Below are 17,194 nucleotides of genomic sequence, written 5' to 3'. Positions count from 1 at the left end.
TACCGCTTATCCTCACATAGTTGCGGGGGATGCTGGAGCCTATCCCAGCTGTCTTTGGGCGAGAGGCGGGGTACACCCTGGACTGGCTGCCTATACACAAACAACCATTCACACTCACATTCCTATGGACAATTTGGAGTCGCTAATTAACCTAGCATGTTTTTGGAATGTGGGAGGAAACCGGAGTACCCGGAGAAAACCCACGCATGCACGGGGAGAACATGCAAACTCCACACAAAGATGGCACAGGGTGGAATTGAACTCGGGTCTCCTAGCTGTGAGACAACTCATACGCTGTGCAGCCGTATGTAAAAAAAAAAAAAGACTATAAAAAATTAACATAGAATGAGTCAATAGATTAAAATAATTAATTGTGATTAATTTCCTCCATAGTTAACTCAATTAATCGCAGACAGAAAAACTCCACACAGAGATGGCCGAGGTTGGAATTGAACTCAGGTCTCCTAGCTGTGAGACCCATACGCTGTGCAGCCGTATGTAAAAAAAAAAAACTATAAAAAAATTTACATAGAAATTAGTCAATAGATTAAAATAATTCATTGTGATTAATTTCCCCCATGCATGCACGGGGAGAACATGCAAACTCCACACAGAGATGGCCGAGTTTGGAATTGAACTCAGGTCTCCTAGCTGTGAGACCACTCATACTCCGTGCAGCCGTATGTAAAAATATATATATATTTAAAAAATTAACATAGAAATTAGTCACTAGATTAAAATAATTAATTGTGATTAATTTCCCCATGGTTAACTCAATTAATCACAGACAGACAAACTCCACACAGAGATGGCCGAGGTTGGAATTGAACTCCGGTCTCCTATAGCTGTGAGGTCTGCGCGCTAACCACTCGACCACCGTGCAGCCCCCCTGTTGTCTTTTCCAACAACAAATCCAATGAAGTTGAACTCAATGGGCTCTGGTTTGCTTGTATGGCGTTGCAGGGTAACAATGTTCGAAAAGGACAACTTAATGACGTCAGAGAACTTGGGCATCGTTTTCGGTCCAACGCTGATGCAGCCGCCGGAGCAGAACGCCTTGACGACGCTCAATGACATGAGGCAGCAGAAGCTGGTGGTGCAGCTCATGATCGAGCACGAAGATGTCTTATTCTAGTACCCGACAACGTACGGCACAATCACGGACACTTTTTTTTGTCAAAGAGGAAACTGAAGCCACGTCGGGGGAAAAAAAAGAAAAAAAAAAGAGTAATTACGGATCAAATTGCTCTCGGGGGAGTTTCTTTTCACGCATGACTGATTTGGTGTTGTCTTGTTTCCGTCTGTGTTGGAGTTTGATACCCCGCCAGTACCGTCATGTTTGATTTAGCACAGGATCCAATATGTTTACAAGCCGCAGCGCCGCTCCGTTTGAAGATGACGCCGCCGCACAGACTCATCGCAACTTCCCCCCCCCACGTGTCGTGTGTGTGTGTGTGCATATTGTGCGTGATTTGTGGGCGTGTCGGGTAACTTTTATGAAAAAAGATACAGATCCTGTCCTTGCGGGTCGAATCCTGGATATTTTCTTGTGTACAAATGCTGAAAAAAAAAGATAGACGATTAATCAATTCATGAAGCACTTTTATGAAACGTGTACAGATTTGTTTTGTAAAGATTTATTTTTGTCTTCTTACTCTGCATCATGTTTTGTCACAAATATATATATATATACATTTATATACACAGTGGTGTGAAAGTGAAAGTGATTGCCCCATTCCTGATTTCTTTTTTTTTTTTTGTCACACTTTTTAATTACTATTGACTATTAAAATATTAACTATTTCAATTTAAATACTAGTCAATGACAACACAACTGAACATAAAATGCATGCAATGACCCGCTAGACCATCACACTACCACCACCATATTTTACTGTTGGTATATTTCAGGTCATCAAACTAATTTAAATACTACTCAATGACAACACAACTGAACATAAAATGCAATAATTGATTGGGCCATAACGTGCAATGACCCCTAGACCATCACACTACCACCACCATATTTTACTGTTGTTATATTTCAGGTCATCAAACATATTTAAATACTAGTCAATGACAACACAACTGAACATAAAATGCAATATTTCATTGGGCCATAACTTGCAATGACCCCCAAGACCATCACACTACCACCACCATATTTTACTGTTGATATATTTCAGGTCATCAAACTTATTTAAATACTAGTCAATGACAACACAACTGAACATAAAATGCAATAACTGATTGGGCCATAACTTGCAATGACACCCCTAGACCATCACACTACCACCACCATATTTTACTGTTGGTATATTTCAGGTGATCAAACTAATTTAAATACTAGTCAATGACAACACAACTGAACATAAAATGCAATAACTGATTGGGTCATAACTTGCAATGACCCCCTAGACCATCACACTTCCACCACCATATTTTACTGTTGTTATATTTCAGGTCATCAAACTAATTTAAATACTAGTCAATGACAACACAACTGAACATAAAATGCAATAACTGATTAGGCCATAACTTGCAATGACCCCCTAGACCATCACACTACCACCACCATATTTTACTGTTGATATGATGCTCTTTTTCTGAAATTCGACGTTCCTTGTACACCAGATTAATGACCACAGTATTTTCCTGAAAGGTCTTAAGGATCATCAAGATTTGATTATGCCACTTCGAAGTCTTCATTTTTGGGTGGACTTGCTGGTGTGTTTTGGATCATTGTCCTGCTGCAGAACCCAAGTTGGTTTCAGTTTTGAGGTCAGGATTTTTTTAGTAGACAGCAGAATCTGTGCTTCCATTTATCACAGTCAGCAAGTCTTCCAGGTCTTGAAGCAGCAAAACAGCCCCAGACCATCACACTACCTCCACCATATTTTACTGTTTGTATGATATTCTTGGGACACACACCTTCCAAAAAGTTAATTTTTGTATCTCGTATTTTACCCAAAGTTCTTGGGGATCATCAAGATGTTTTCGTGTGAGCCTTAATGTTTTTTTTTGTTCATGCAAAGAAAAATCAGGAAGCGGGTATAGATGTTTTCACACCACTGTGTATATACTGTTGGGAATGATGCTTGTTAAACTGGTGTCTGGATACAAACAGTTCTGAAAAATAAACAAAGTTACTGTTACTGCTGGTCGACCTTAATTATATTATTACTGATACAAATCCATGCTGTTTGATTGAATGCCTTTAGAGCTATTGTGGGCTTCCATCCCACTGAGGTCACAGCCCTGTAATATTATTATTAATTATAGCTACAAGCTACTGTTTACACTTTATTTCCGTTTCTTGTTAAAACTATAATCTTGTCATGTTTTTTTTGTTTTTTTTTTAATCATGACGCCGCTATCTCTTAATTCAATCTCTTGTTTCATTGTCAAACCTCCTCACTCTTCCAGCTTTTTTCTGAAGGCGTGGCCTGCAGGGTGGAATTTTGATACCGCAAGTCTGACTTTCTGTGCAAACATGTTTGGCAACTATGTCTGTTTTGGCAGTGTGTCTGTGCATGTTGCCTGATTCAATAAGTGATGCTTGATTTTACATTCCACTGAGCCAATGTAGTAAAGGGCCTTAGTTTGGTGCTGAGGTTGTTTTACTGGTTACTTATACTGGCGGTCATTGCCTAATATGGTGAACTTCTAATGTCTTAGAATTGCGTTTCAATTTCTTAATGGGACAAAAAGACATTGAATGAGACTACTGGGCTTTAGCTTTTGGAAGGAAATACTGTACAGTAGTGATTCCCAAAGTGTGGGCCATGAGAGGTCATTAAAAATATTATTAATTTTTTGCAAATATTATTTTTTAAAATTATTTTTATTGTAAAATATTTATTGCACGGTTAAAAAAACATAGAGTGTTATTGACCTGTCACAATATTTTAGGAATCTTATACAGTTTTATGATTGTAACGTAGCTCTCTGGTCATCATGCCAGTCTTGAATGCAGTTATGAAAAGTATGAGCATTAATGTACACCACAGATTAAAAGTTTGGACTTCCTTTATACCCCTGCTTTCAATCCTGAATCTTTATAATAATAACAATAATAATAATAATAATAATTTTAGTGCTCTGAGAATGCAGCATTTCATCTATGTACTGTTTATAGGACAAAAGTGGGCCACTGACATTTTTTTTAGATTTTCAAGTGGGCCCTGCGTGGGTAAAGTTTGGGAACCCCTGCTGTACAGTAATGGGACAAGGGTAGCAAAAGATTGGTACAACTCTGCCCTCTAGTGAATAAAAAGTGCAATTGCAACAGCAACGCAAAAAAAAATACAATAAAATCACAAACTAGCATTCTGGGCACAATTTTATGAAAAATATTGAGTCTGGGGAGTAAAGTGAGCACTGGGTGACCTATGAATAATCTTTAATAATACTAAAATAAAAACACTAACATTACTTTTAACAGTACAGACAGTTAGACAAAACAGTGAGACAAAACCAAGGTAAGGCATTTAAGTTAAAACAATGGTGGAGTTGATGTTTTTCATTAGGGGTGGCCATGCTTAGGCCACCCCGTAGCTCCGCCACTGGAGGTAAGACTTTGAAAAAAAAAAAACAGGTAACTTATTCAGCGTGTGCGACCTTTACAGTTCGTCGTGTTGATAAGTGAATTCTCTAGCAGAGATGAAACCGTCTTGGTCCTCGTCCTCATTTTTAAAGATGTCCTCTACCATGTCTTCATGATGTGTGTCATTTGGCGAGTAGCCGTGCTTCTCAAACTCCTTCTTCAGGTACGTCTTCACCTGTGCAGGGCACACAATTGACATGGTTGTTTAAGAGATGCTAGTCTGTTTCCGGAGTACTGTGAGTGTGCCCTTGAGCCGGGCACCGGCGCAGTCTGAACATAAAATGCAATGACCCCCTAGACCAGGGGTGGGCAAACTACGGCCCGGGGGCCACATCCGGCCCGCCAAGTGTTTGAATACGGCCCGTCCAATCTTTCAAAAGTATTTAATTTAAACTCAACATACAACCTGGCATCATGGCCTGAGCCAACCTTTTGATGGTTGTATCAATTTCGTTGTTTGACATGGTCTGTTGTTTACAAAGTGCTCCTGAAAAAAGAGACACAAGCACATAATAATACTAAAAATTAAAATAATAATTATTATATATTATTATAACTATTATATTATATTTATTATATTAACGCTAATTATTATATTAATTATATATAATAATATTGTTATATTTGCATATTTTACACAATAATAATATAATAATTATTATTTTAATTTTATTTTAATTATTATAATATTTTATTATTTTTAAAATATTTAAATATAAATATAAAATAATAAATAATAATAGCAGATTGCATGACAATTTTACAGATACAATAATACCAGGTGGACTGTTACGTGTAAAATATATAGTCAGCCCCCCTGGAAATTTTGTTATATCAATGCGGCCCGCGAGTCAAAAAGTTTGCCCACCCCTGCCCTAGACCATCATACTACCACCATTATATTTTACTGTTATGTATGATGCTCTTTTTCCACCACTTGTATGTGTGCATCCACACCTCCTGCTTGGAGAGCTTCCAGTCATCGTTGAGATCCATCTCCCGGAAGGAATCGTGCGATCGAGGTCCGTTGCGGATATCGACGAGCTCAATGTCAAAAATAAGGGTGCTGCTCGGAGGGATCTTGCCTGCCAACAAACAAAATGTTAAATGCAGTACTTGCCTCCGTTTTCTGTTATATTTTGTTACCTTTCCCTTCCTTCCCATAAGCCAGTGCTGGAGGGATGGTCAATTTGCGTCGCTCTCCTGTGCACATGTCCTTCAGACCCTTATCCCAGCCCTGGAGAGCCTCTCGGATCCCCAAGGTGAACCACATTGGGTTTTTATCCCCTTCTGTACGGCTGCAGAATAGATCCATCACAAAATTCACATGATGCATCACTAAAAATGACATTTTTTTAAAGACATTACCTGGAATGGAACATGGTGCCATTGCTCTCTAGGAATCCCTCGTAATGGACAAGAAGCATATCTCCATATTTGGTCTTACGGTAACACGTGAATGGTTTATGCAGAACCTCTATTTTCACTTCGGGGTCAGGCAGTTTTCCTCCATGGACTAGCATAGTTACAAATGATAATATCGAAAAAATTGTAAGAAATATCATTTTGTCACCCGAAAAGCGTACTCACACAGTTTCCGAATGGGTCCCTTACATTACACTGCATTACAAAAGTATAAACTATAACGGTGTTTAGGTTAACTACGTGGCACCAAACTCCATGAACGCCACTTCTGTTCAACAATTCCCCCGCCTCTCATTTCTATTGGATAATCCGTCGAAACACCAGCCTATATCTCAATACTGTTATTCAATTGGTGTATATATGTGTCAATCACTTAAATCCACACCCATTTAACGTAAATCCTCTGACGACACGGAAGCGTGAGCTTTTAGAGTTGTATTCTAGAAAATTTTACGCACTTTTACCACCGTAGACAGAATTCATATCCACGTACTGTACTCTAAAAATCTCACTCTCGGCGCCGGATGGAGTCGCTGCAGTCAGCTGTTCGCCTAATCTTACCATGATAAACAAGTAATGAATGGCAAATATATTTAAACAATGGAGGGGATTCTGTATAAATGGACCAATTACATCAGCGGTAAATCTTTTTCTGCGTTTGTTGTTTTTTTTAAGGTTTACGGTTGTGATGACAGCTAGCTAGCATGACAGTGCTGAGTTTGTGATAACATTAAGCCGTAGCGGACAAGCTAACGTAAGCTAATAGGCTCCACTTGAATTAACGATTTGTGTGTCTGCTGGACAAATAATCAATTTTTATTGACATTGAATGCAGCCATTATTATCATGTATTGTCATTTTTATCCATTTAACAAAGACACAAATTACTTGACATTTAAACAGGACAAGTGTCACCCTGTCCATGTAAACTTTTAAGCTAACTATTTACAGTATTAGCCTTGCTAATTAATCGAACACATTGGTGACTTGGTGATTTTATTATGTATAAATATTCTTCCAGGGTGGCAACCTCGCTGGTTTGTGCTTGATGGAGGAACTTTGTCCTACTATGACTCTCAAGAGGATGCTTGGAAAGGCTGCAAGGGGAGTCTTAAAATATCTGTTTGTGAAATTCAAGGTTAGTGCATCCCATGCTGACCCATTTTATTTTATTGTGCATGCATGCGATGTTTTAGGTTTTGCTTCTGTTTATTAGTGCATTCCTCTGACTCCAAACGGCTCGACCTGACCATACCCGGAGAGCAGTACTTCTACCTGAGAGCCATCAATGCAGCAGAGAGACAAAAATGGCTGGTGGCTCTGGGAACAGCTAAAGCTTGCCTGACAGACAACAGAACAAAAAGAGAGAAGGGTAAACAGTCGGCGTGATATAAGAACCCGCCATTATGAAGCGTTTGTTTACGGTAAATTATTTACAGAACTCCAAGAGAACACAGAAGCGCTGAAGACAAAGATGTCAGAACTCAGATTGTACTGTGACCTTCTTCTGCAACAAGTCAACAAAATCAACGACAGCAACGAACGTGGCGACACAGTAGAGGTAAACATTGAAGGTGGGTGACTTCCTGAAATGTCAGGAAGTGTTTATGGGGGTCTTTTTCTTTTCAGACGTCAGACACAGGAGACCTGGTGAAGTCGACATGCACCACTTTTCTCAAGACCTTGGAGGAGTGCATGCAGATCGCCCATTGTACTTTCACTGCAGATATGTCCAAACACAGTCCGCCGGCGTCCCCTCCAGTCGCCGCCATTAAACCTCAAAAGGTTTATTTAAAAAAAAAATTTCAGTTCGATGTAATCAAACTCAGACATGTCTCACACCCTCATGTTCTTATTACAGATGAAACCTGTCAATCAGTTAAACCGCCTTGGAGATAAGTAAGTCATTTTTATAGTTATGATGCACTGCTTGTTTACATCTAATAGCTTTAAAGAAAACTCTGCATTCACTTTAAATATATATTCCAGGTGGATAGATATGTCTGAAACAGATACCCACAGCTTTGACTCTGGTGCGGCAGGACCGGACCAACCAGACAGACCAGTGAACCATCCCTCCCCATCAGGTCTAGTTCTATAATAAGTCGCTGTATGTTGTTCTCTTTCATTTGTTTCCAGGCAAATCACTAGCCACGTATACATGGACCCAAATATTCCAATTCCATTCGGGTACCATAGTAACTGTCAATATAGTGATATGTATACGTAGCACATCACTATATTGACAGTTGGTGTCAACTCAGATGATTACAAAATCTATCAATTGTGTTCTTTGCCACATAAAATCGGAGGTCCAGACTTAAGCAATATTTTTTTTCTGAATTTTTTCTTGTTATTTGGCTTATTTGCAACACCAAAAACAAGGGCCAGGATTGAGAAGGTTGGATGATTTTAGAAGTAGAATTAAGAAGAGGAATATTTTTAAAATATCAACAAATGTACATTCATTATACAAGGAAATAAATGTATGGTGTCAAATGTATGACTCTAACCAAAACGGAGGCTCAACAAATATTTTTTTTCCCTTAAGACATAATTAAAATCCAATAAATTTATTCCACAAAGCCAAAAATGTGAAGACAAAACATATTTTTTATCATTTAAGAAAAAGAAAACAATTCAAAATACATGTGCATACATATAAATTATGAATGAAAGAGATAATAAATGAACATTTAAGGTTGCTTTTACTTTAATTGAATTGACGTGACACCACCTTGCAATATTAATCTTGCAATGCACCAAAGTGAAGTTTTGTATTTTTTTTCCGATGATTAATGCCACTTTTTTTCCCAAACCTAATAATCATAACGCTGTACCACACAGACGTCCTGACAGCCAATGGCTCCATCCAGGAAGACCAGGCTCCATCCCAGAGTATCCCTCAGTCTGAAAGCTGTGACTCCCTGACAGACCACGTAGACGGAGAACAAGAAGGAGAGCCATTCATGCACAAAACAGACCAAAGTCCACATCAGACCACAGAGAAGGAGGAAGCTGTGCTGCCTCAACAGGAAGCAGCATCAGACGGAGACAGGGGTGAGATTTTGAAGGATTCCACAGAGCCCGAAGACGAGGAGCCGGTGGAGACATTTTTCAGCACAATGAGTCACAGGTATGACACTTGTTCCCTGGAAGGTCACATCCTTTAGAAGCACCTGAATGCAACATTCCAGCACACTTTACTCACTTAGTGACATTATGCAGTAGCTCAGTGTAAATTTTAACTATTTTATATTAGTGTGCTCTCGATCACATGACACAGTAGGGCCTGGTCTGATGTCGGGGTATGTATAGGATCTTTATGTCCTCAGTCTGTATCTCCTGACGACATTGTTAGTGTGTACACAGTATGGAGGATGCTACAGTGGAACCTGCTTATGTCGACAACCTGACTATGTTGAGTCCTATTTCTGATTATATCCACTTTATTCGATGTTGACATACATTTTTAACTGTTTTTGTCAACATGGCAATATAAACTAAACAGTGAAAAACGATGCACGCTCACATGCGGTGTCGCTCGCTACAGTGCAAAAGAAATATAAGCATGTATGGCAAAGGTTTTAAACAACAATTTCTGTCAAGCTTATGTGTCTCACAACAGTACTATGTAGTGCAGGGGTGAAAAAATATTTAGACTCGTGGGCCGCATTGAGTTAACAAAATTGTCTGAGGGACCAAAACATATAATTAACACACACACTATTTTATACTAATAATTTTCTTTGAATTATTTGTCTAATTTTATCTGCAAAAGTGTTATACGATCAGCTGTATGTTCTCATTCAAAAATGTTACTAAATAAGACTTGCAAGTGACTGCACGGTGGAGAAGTGGTTAGCGCGCAGACCTCACAGCTAGGATACCCGAGTTCAATCCCACCCTCTGCCATCTCTGTGTGGAGTTTAAGCGGTAGAAAAATGAATGAATTATAGATAATAATGTCTGACTGCGATTAATTGAGTTGACTATGGGGGAAATTAATCGCAATTAATTATTTCAATCGATTGACTAATTTCTACGTTTTTTTTAAAATAGTTTTTTGTTGTTTTTTTTAGTCTATAGTTTATAGTTTTTTTTACAGTTTGTATGTTAAAAGTTGAAATACTTAGAAAGCAACTGGCGGGCCGGATTCAAACGCTTAGTGTGCCACATTTGGCCCCCGGGCCGTAGTTTGCGCACCCCTGATCTAGTGGTTCAAATGTGAATTGGTCTCAAAAAATGTTGATGATTGACCCATTATAGCACCATTATCCACTAGCATGAATGGTTGGTAATGGTAATGGTTTTATTTCATTTGAACATGCATCAGATTACAATTGAATGCATCACATAATCAGTTCACAGTTCCACATGTCCAAAAGGAAGTAGGAAGAAGCAAAGCTTATTAAATCCTACCCCTCCATCTGGTACTTTTACAATCAGTAACTGTTACATTTGTTCACTTCCTGCTTTCCATAACTCTCAGTAGAAATATACACAAAGGCTGTAATATACATATGTCTACATAAACGGCTTCCACTGTGGTAGTTATAATGGAGGCGAGCTTTGTGCGCCTCCATTTTGTGATTGTGATTATGTTACATAGTCTTTCACGTAGAGAATATCGTCTCTAAACTCACATGCATACCACTAAAGAAGTGTTTCTGTCTTTTTTTTTGCCATGTGTATTCTTTTCTTTTCCCGTTTGCTCCAATAAAGTTGGGAATTGTGTCTAACATTGTCCTGTTTTCAATCTGTTTCCCCTCCCTTTGTTTTGTAGATTTAGTGACTTAAAGCTGGATGACGACAATGGTATCCCCACACAAGACTTTTTGGAGTCATGCTATGCAATAGTGCCTGTATTAGGTAGGCCGGTCATGTCCTCATCATCTCATCTTTTCATCTTTTCATCATCTTGGACGCCTCTCTTACTTGCTTGCTGATCATTCCCTTTCTCACACGTGAAGTCTGCGTACTTTATGGCATTCATTTCCTCTTTTTGGGTCTTTTAATAAGGATATTTTATTCTACAGAAATCATGTTTTTTTAAAATGTCCCTAGAATGTTAAACCCTCTGGATGCTACAGTGCGTTAATACATGTAAAAGACATGCTGAGATTTGATCAAATGCACTACTGCCACCTTGTGGCCGATGACAAGTCACCTTTTATTCACTTGAAAGTCATAATATGGTAATATAGTCATTAATAATAGAAGTTAAGTTGCATTGTTTACATAATTGTGATATTATTATTATTAGTATTATTCATTCATTTTCTACCGCTTATCCTCACAAGGGTTGCGGGGGATGCTGGAGCCTATCCCAGCTGTCTTTCGGGCGAGACTGGTGGCCAGCCAATCACAGGGCACATATAGACAAACAACCATTCACACTCACATTCATACCTATGGACAATTTGGAGTCGCTAATTAACCTAGCATGTTTTTGTGAATGTGGGAGGAAACCGGAGAAAACATGCAAACTCCACACAGAGATGGCCGAGGGTGGAATCGAACTCCGGTCTCCTAGCTGTGGGGCCTGCACGCTAACCACTTGTACACCGTATTTGATTACTATAATAAATGATATTGCAGTCTCAATATTGTGAGAATAACAAACAGTAATATTACAGTATTACTGTTATGTTGATAAAATGATAGTTTACAAGAAATAAGTCCTTTTGAAAAACGTGTTTTAACATTAAATTTTTAATGTTATGATAATTCAATGATATTCTCAGAAGTCTTGATATTATGACAAGAAAGTTAAAAAAAAGCATGCTTTAACATTACATTATAAGTGTTTAATAAAATGATAAAAAGGCAAGAAATATTGTGAGAATAAAATCAAACAACATTTTAATATTACATTATTATTGTTAATGATAATAAAGTTATATTACAAGAAAGAAGTCTCATGAGAATGTCGAATTTAAAATGAAAAAAACTTTTAGTATATGTTATTAATGTTATGATAATAAAGCTACAATATTACAAGAAAAAATGTAAAAAAAATTAACATAAAAGGGGATCTATTATGATTTTGTTTACTTTTCTGAGCTATAAATGTAGTTAAATGTAGTTGGTACATGTAGTATTCTCCTGTTAAATGAGGGTTTCGCATTTGCAAATGAGCCCTGAAAGAAGTTTGGGACGGCTCAAAACACTCGGTTCCAGAGGGCGTTGCTAAACAATTCCTTTGTGATGTCACAAAGCCTGCTGTTTACTTGCTAGCAATGCCTCGAAAGGGAACACCACATTTGTTTACAATTCCTAAAGACGCCACCATCAGGCACAAGTAGTTGGAGTTCCTGATTCCCTACCAGCAAAATAACTTATTTTAATTAACGGCAATTCACACTGGACTGTTTTATGAACATGGGCTAGTAGCTAGCAGCTGGACTAGCCGATAAACTTGCTGAAACCCTACGCCTTTTGAACGTTACTTGGCCGTGCGGAAGAGTCAGTAGGTCAAGTCGTAAGTAGCAGTTTATCAGTCTACTAACTGTGTTTATTTAGTGTAAGTCATGGAGCATAAGCGCTTGTCTGTGTAGCATTATAGCATACAGGAAGCAGGGATGCTAATAGCTCAAACACTGCTAGTCCCACAAAACAAAACGCTAAAATGCTAAATCTACTTACCATTCAGAGACGTCTTGAACTAACATTTTTTTGAAAAACTTTGGACTGTCCAGTATCCACTTCCGGATCATATTCGGGACTGTTTTCGCAGGGTCCATGAAATCCAAAAAAATACAGCTGAATAGGTGCAGATTCTGAAAGAACTAGAAAGCTTTCTGTGCTGGTTATTATGTGTTGCTGCTCTATAGCGGTCTACAACTCAATATACTCAACAAACATAGTCTTTTCAATGTGTCCTGGGTTTTCTACCGGTCAGAGCCCCCCCTGAACGGGGGTCCGGGAGGCATCAGGACCGGATTACAGCTTTATGTTTGCCTCATGTTTTTTTAACACTGTCAACTCAATTCTAATGCTAAGACTCTTGAAGTATTCTTTATTATTTTGGAATGAAGGACAAAGAAATGATGTTTGATTCCCCCCCCTGCAGACAAGCTGGGCCCCACGGTCTTTGCTCCGGTAAAAATGGACTTTGTGGGAAACATCAAAGTAAGTGAATATAAATATGTATTGATTTGCAAAAAAAAAATTCCGGTATTCCGATATCCGTAAATTGTGTGCAGAAAATTCAGCAGAAGCAGATGTCCGACCCCGACAGCTTCCCCACGCTGCAGGCCATCGTGCTGCATGAAGTTCACACAGAGGTGGCTCAGGTTCGCAACTCAGCCACCGAGTCTCTACTGTGGCTCAAACGCGGCCTCAAGTTCCTGAAGGAGTTCCTGTCGGACATCAATGGCGGACAACAAGACATCCACGGAGCCCTGAGTCAGTATGAACATCATCAACCAAACACGCGTCACTCACTCTGATGATTGTCATGATCTTGTTGTCCATCAGATCATGCCTACGGTAAAACTCTCCGCCAGTACCACGGGTGGGTTGTCCGTGGTGTGTTTGCGGTACGTGACTCCCAACCAAGTCCACCAAACTCCTTCCCCCTGTTGTTTTTTTTTTTTTTTTTGACGTTTCCTTTCTTCTCATCAGTTGGCGCTGAGAGCCGCGCCGTCCTACCAGAGCTTCACCGCCGCTTTGGTGTCGACGGCAGGCGATGAGCTGAAGAGCGGCTTCACCAGCAGCATGCACAGAGACCTGAACATCTACCTACTGGCCATGGAGAGGCAGCTCGCCATCCTGGACGCCCTTTATGAGGAATACAACCTGGAGTCTGATGAGGTGGTGTGAACTTTGTACACAATACTTACTGGAAGGATGGAGGAAGACGTATGCCAGTGGACGCTCTTGGATGGAACGCTGCTGCACTGAAGTGGAGTTAACGGATTTTCCAAATGCATCATAGCCACTTGTGGTTATTTGACTTGACCATGTTTTGGCACTTTGATGCTCCCCTGAAGAAGTAGAATGTACTACAACTACAACAACAACAAGCACCGTTTTCATGCCAGTGCGTCCAATACAAAGCTTTCTTATATTCTATATATCTTGCACTACTTATTGTATTTTTTACTGATCAAATACACGTAACCCTTAACCTTTAAATATTCTCATTCATTTGTTCCCATTGACAAAAAATGGCTGCTTCCTTGCTGTGAAAATGTTCTATTCATATATTTTTCCATTTTAATTTAATGAAATTATACATCCATACTATCATACATCCATACCAACATACATATTATACATACATACATACTATCATACATACATCCATCCATACCAACATACATACTATCATACATACATACATACATATTATACATACATACATTGAGTGGATGAGGGGGAAACAGTACGTTATGGTGTTGAAGAAGCGAATATTCCTCGTGATGGAGTCCCCAATGATGATGGTGGTTGGGGTTGGGGAAAGGGGACGGGGCGGTGCCGAAGAAGCCTATACAGGTGGGCAGCGGCGGTGTCACATGGGGTGGCGAGGTCACATGGGGTGGGGTCGACTCCGCAGCTGGAATGGTAGAAGTTAAAGAGGCAAGATGGCGCCGTGGTGCAGGGGTGAAGTTCACAACAGAGACGCGACGAGAGCTTTTTGGCCTGGGTGACAGTTTAGCTGGGGTGGAGGTCGCCAAGGACTTGGGTTTATCCCCCCGGCAGCTCCCAACGCCGCAGCCGTCTTGCCGGGGGGACAGCGAGGGGAAACATCCGGCCGGATCGTGGAGGACATCATGCAACGGGAGAGGTGGACTATCCGTTGAGACAGCGAGAGAGGCTTGATGTGTGGTAGATTCGGACCGTGGAGATGGGAGACGGAAAGTGATGGTGTCCATTAGGACTTCAGCCTCGCGGACCCTGTGCATGGTAGTAATGCGCTCCTCCAACTCGTGGATTTTTCCCAGGAGGATCGAGCAGTCAGGGCAGCCGGAAGTGGAGGTAAGTGGGTCCATGGAAGGTAAGGTTGACGGCTCCAATGGAGCCCTCCGTGTAGAAACGGCGTCAAGTAGCAACAGTGCAGGATATGAAAGAGCGAGACTTACAGACAAGGGCCCTGATACATACATTCATCCATACCAACATACATACTATCATACATCCATCCATATATATTATCATACATACATACATACTATCATACATACATACATACATACTATCATACATACATACTATCATACATCCCAACATACATATATACATATATCATACATCCATACCAACATACATACTATCATACATCCATACCAACATACATACTATCATACATCCATCCATACATATTATCATACATACATATTATCATACATACATACTATCATACATACATACATACATACTATCATACATACATACTATCATACATCCCATCATACATACATACTATCATACATCCCAACATACATATATACATATATCATACATCCATACCAACATACATACTATCATACATCCATCCATACATATTATCATACATACATCCATACCAACATACATCCATATACCAAGACATACATACAGACAGACATACATACATACATAGCAAGACATACATACATACTATCATACATACAACTATCATACATACTATCATACATACATTCATACTATCATACATCCATCCATACATATTATCATACATACATACTATCATATATACATACCAACATACATCCATACTATCATACATACATACCAACATACTTACATACTATCATACATCCATACCAACATTCATACATCCATACCAACATACATACTATCATACATACATCCATACATATTATCATACATACATCCATACCAACATATATCCATACTAAGACATATACATACATACATACCAACATACATACTATCATACATACATCCATACTAAGACATACATATAGACATACATACTATCATACATCCATACCAACCAACATACATCCATACCAACATACATACATACATACATACTATCATACATACATACTATCATACATACATACCAACATCCATACTATCATACATCCATACCTACATACATACATACTGAATGTGTTCTTTGCTGTTTAGTAAAGCGATTGACAGGGTTTCTCCTTAAAGGGGACCTATGATGCTTTTTCCACTTTTCTCACCTATACATGTTGTTAGAATGTTCTATTGGCATGTGAAATAATGCTAACACGTCAGAGCCCTGAAAGGTTTTTTGTTTTTTTTAAACATTGAGTTACTGATTCCCTATAAGAGTTACATTGATGATGAGACAACAGCCACCGCAGGAGGTACGCTGTCAATGCTAATGTGTGTGTCTTATGTCTCAGGTGTCTTATTTTCTATTATTTGGTCTATAATATGGGCTAATATGAGTGGAAAAGTGACCTTTTCAGGCTCATAATATTTTACATTACGCTTTATATTAAGTTTTATTTCACTTTTTTTCATTTCACACACTATTTATAGAAGCTTAGGTTGATACTTATATTTAATAAATTAGCCAAATTCCACAGATAGTTGACTATAGGGGTGTTATTTCATGTCTAGAGGGCTCTAATGTTTAAAATTGTATTTAGAAGTTTGTAAACAGGTTTTCTATGCCGTAACTATGAAAATATTTGATTTGTGGATAAGGAACCTTCTTTCGGAAATTCACTTATCACAGTCAGGTCTGGAACCAATTAACTGTGATAAATGAGGGATTACTGTGTTAAGTATATATATATTTTTTTATGATTTATGCATGCAAACAGTGGGTGATGACAACAAACAAGCAAGTCAGAGCTTTTCATCCTCTCACTCACACACCCCAGTGACTTGGAGAGAAATGCACATTTCGGTGATATTATATTCAGAGTTGTCTTATATTCAGTTTTTTTTAACTTCCATTTTTACAAGTGTAAAGGTTTGCACATGAAAGCATATTTGTATAAATACTAATTGTTTCAATGCGCTATTGTACTATTTGCATTAGATTTTTAATATTTGTACTAAATAAACATCATTTGGTTGTCTTTGTGTGCCACTTCCTTTCCTTTCAAACTTTTCAAAGTCTGTTTACAGGATGCTTGCATCTTCTAATACATCTAATTTAGTCATTTAGCACTCTAAGAATAATAATAATGGAGTTATGGC

General features: G+C 38.8%; 3 protein-coding genes across 4 annotated transcripts in view; 2 read left to right on the top strand and 1 right to left on the bottom strand.

The window, feature by feature from the left end:
* Positions 1 to 3,932, top strand: part of chn2 (chimerin 2) — a 28,668-nt gene extending 24,736 nt beyond the window's left edge. The window contains exon 13 of the mRNA XM_058085600.1: positions 964 to 3,932. Within this exon, the coding sequence (XP_057941583.1) occupies positions 964 to 1,135 (172 nt within the window). The 3' untranslated portion in view covers positions 1,136 to 3,932. The remainder of the gene's footprint in view (positions 1 to 963) is intronic.
* A 374-nt stretch (positions 3,933 to 4,306) lies between these two features.
* On the bottom strand, positions 4,307 to 6,296 carry fkbp14 (FKBP prolyl isomerase 14). 2 transcript variants are annotated; one of them, XM_058084909.1, is made up of 5 exons: positions 6,199 to 6,263; positions 5,975 to 6,122; positions 5,753 to 5,904; positions 5,564 to 5,691; positions 4,307 to 4,781 (listed from the first exon to the last, which is right to left on the bottom strand). In XM_058084909.1, the coding sequence occupies exons 1-5, from the start codon at positions 6,230 to 6,232 to the stop codon at positions 4,623 to 4,625; spliced, it is 621 nt and encodes a 206-aa protein (XP_057940892.1). In that variant the 5' UTR covers positions 6,233 to 6,263; the 3' UTR covers positions 4,307 to 4,622. The 2 variants fall into 2 exon arrangements, with proteins under 2 accessions (XP_057940892.1, XP_057940891.1); XM_058084908.1 differs by having other exon boundaries at positions 5,975 to 6,296.
* Positions 6,297 to 6,479: 183 nt separating this feature from the next.
* plekha8 (pleckstrin homology domain containing, family A (phosphoinositide binding specific) member 8) lies at positions 6,480 to 14,160 on the top strand. Its single transcript, XM_058084265.1, has 13 exons — positions 6,480 to 6,671; positions 7,053 to 7,169; positions 7,248 to 7,403; positions 7,471 to 7,592; positions 7,661 to 7,816; positions 7,893 to 7,930; positions 8,021 to 8,118; positions 8,879 to 9,167; positions 10,818 to 10,903; positions 13,107 to 13,165; positions 13,240 to 13,441; positions 13,514 to 13,575; positions 13,661 to 14,160. The coding sequence occupies exons 1-13, from the start codon at positions 6,632 to 6,634 to the stop codon at positions 13,856 to 13,858; spliced, it is 1,623 nt and encodes a 540-aa protein (XP_057940248.1). The 5' UTR covers positions 6,480 to 6,631; the 3' UTR covers positions 13,859 to 14,160.
* Positions 14,161 to 17,194: the final 3,034 nt, after the last annotated feature.

This window comes from Doryrhamphus excisus, chromosome 10 (assembly GCF_030265055.1).
Source record: "Doryrhamphus excisus isolate RoL2022-K1 chromosome 10, RoL_Dexc_1.0, whole genome shotgun sequence".
NCBI classification, from domain to species: Eukaryota; Metazoa; Chordata; class Actinopteri; order Syngnathiformes; family Syngnathidae; genus Doryrhamphus; species Doryrhamphus excisus.
This window is presented reverse-complemented; position numbering and strand designations above follow the sequence as displayed.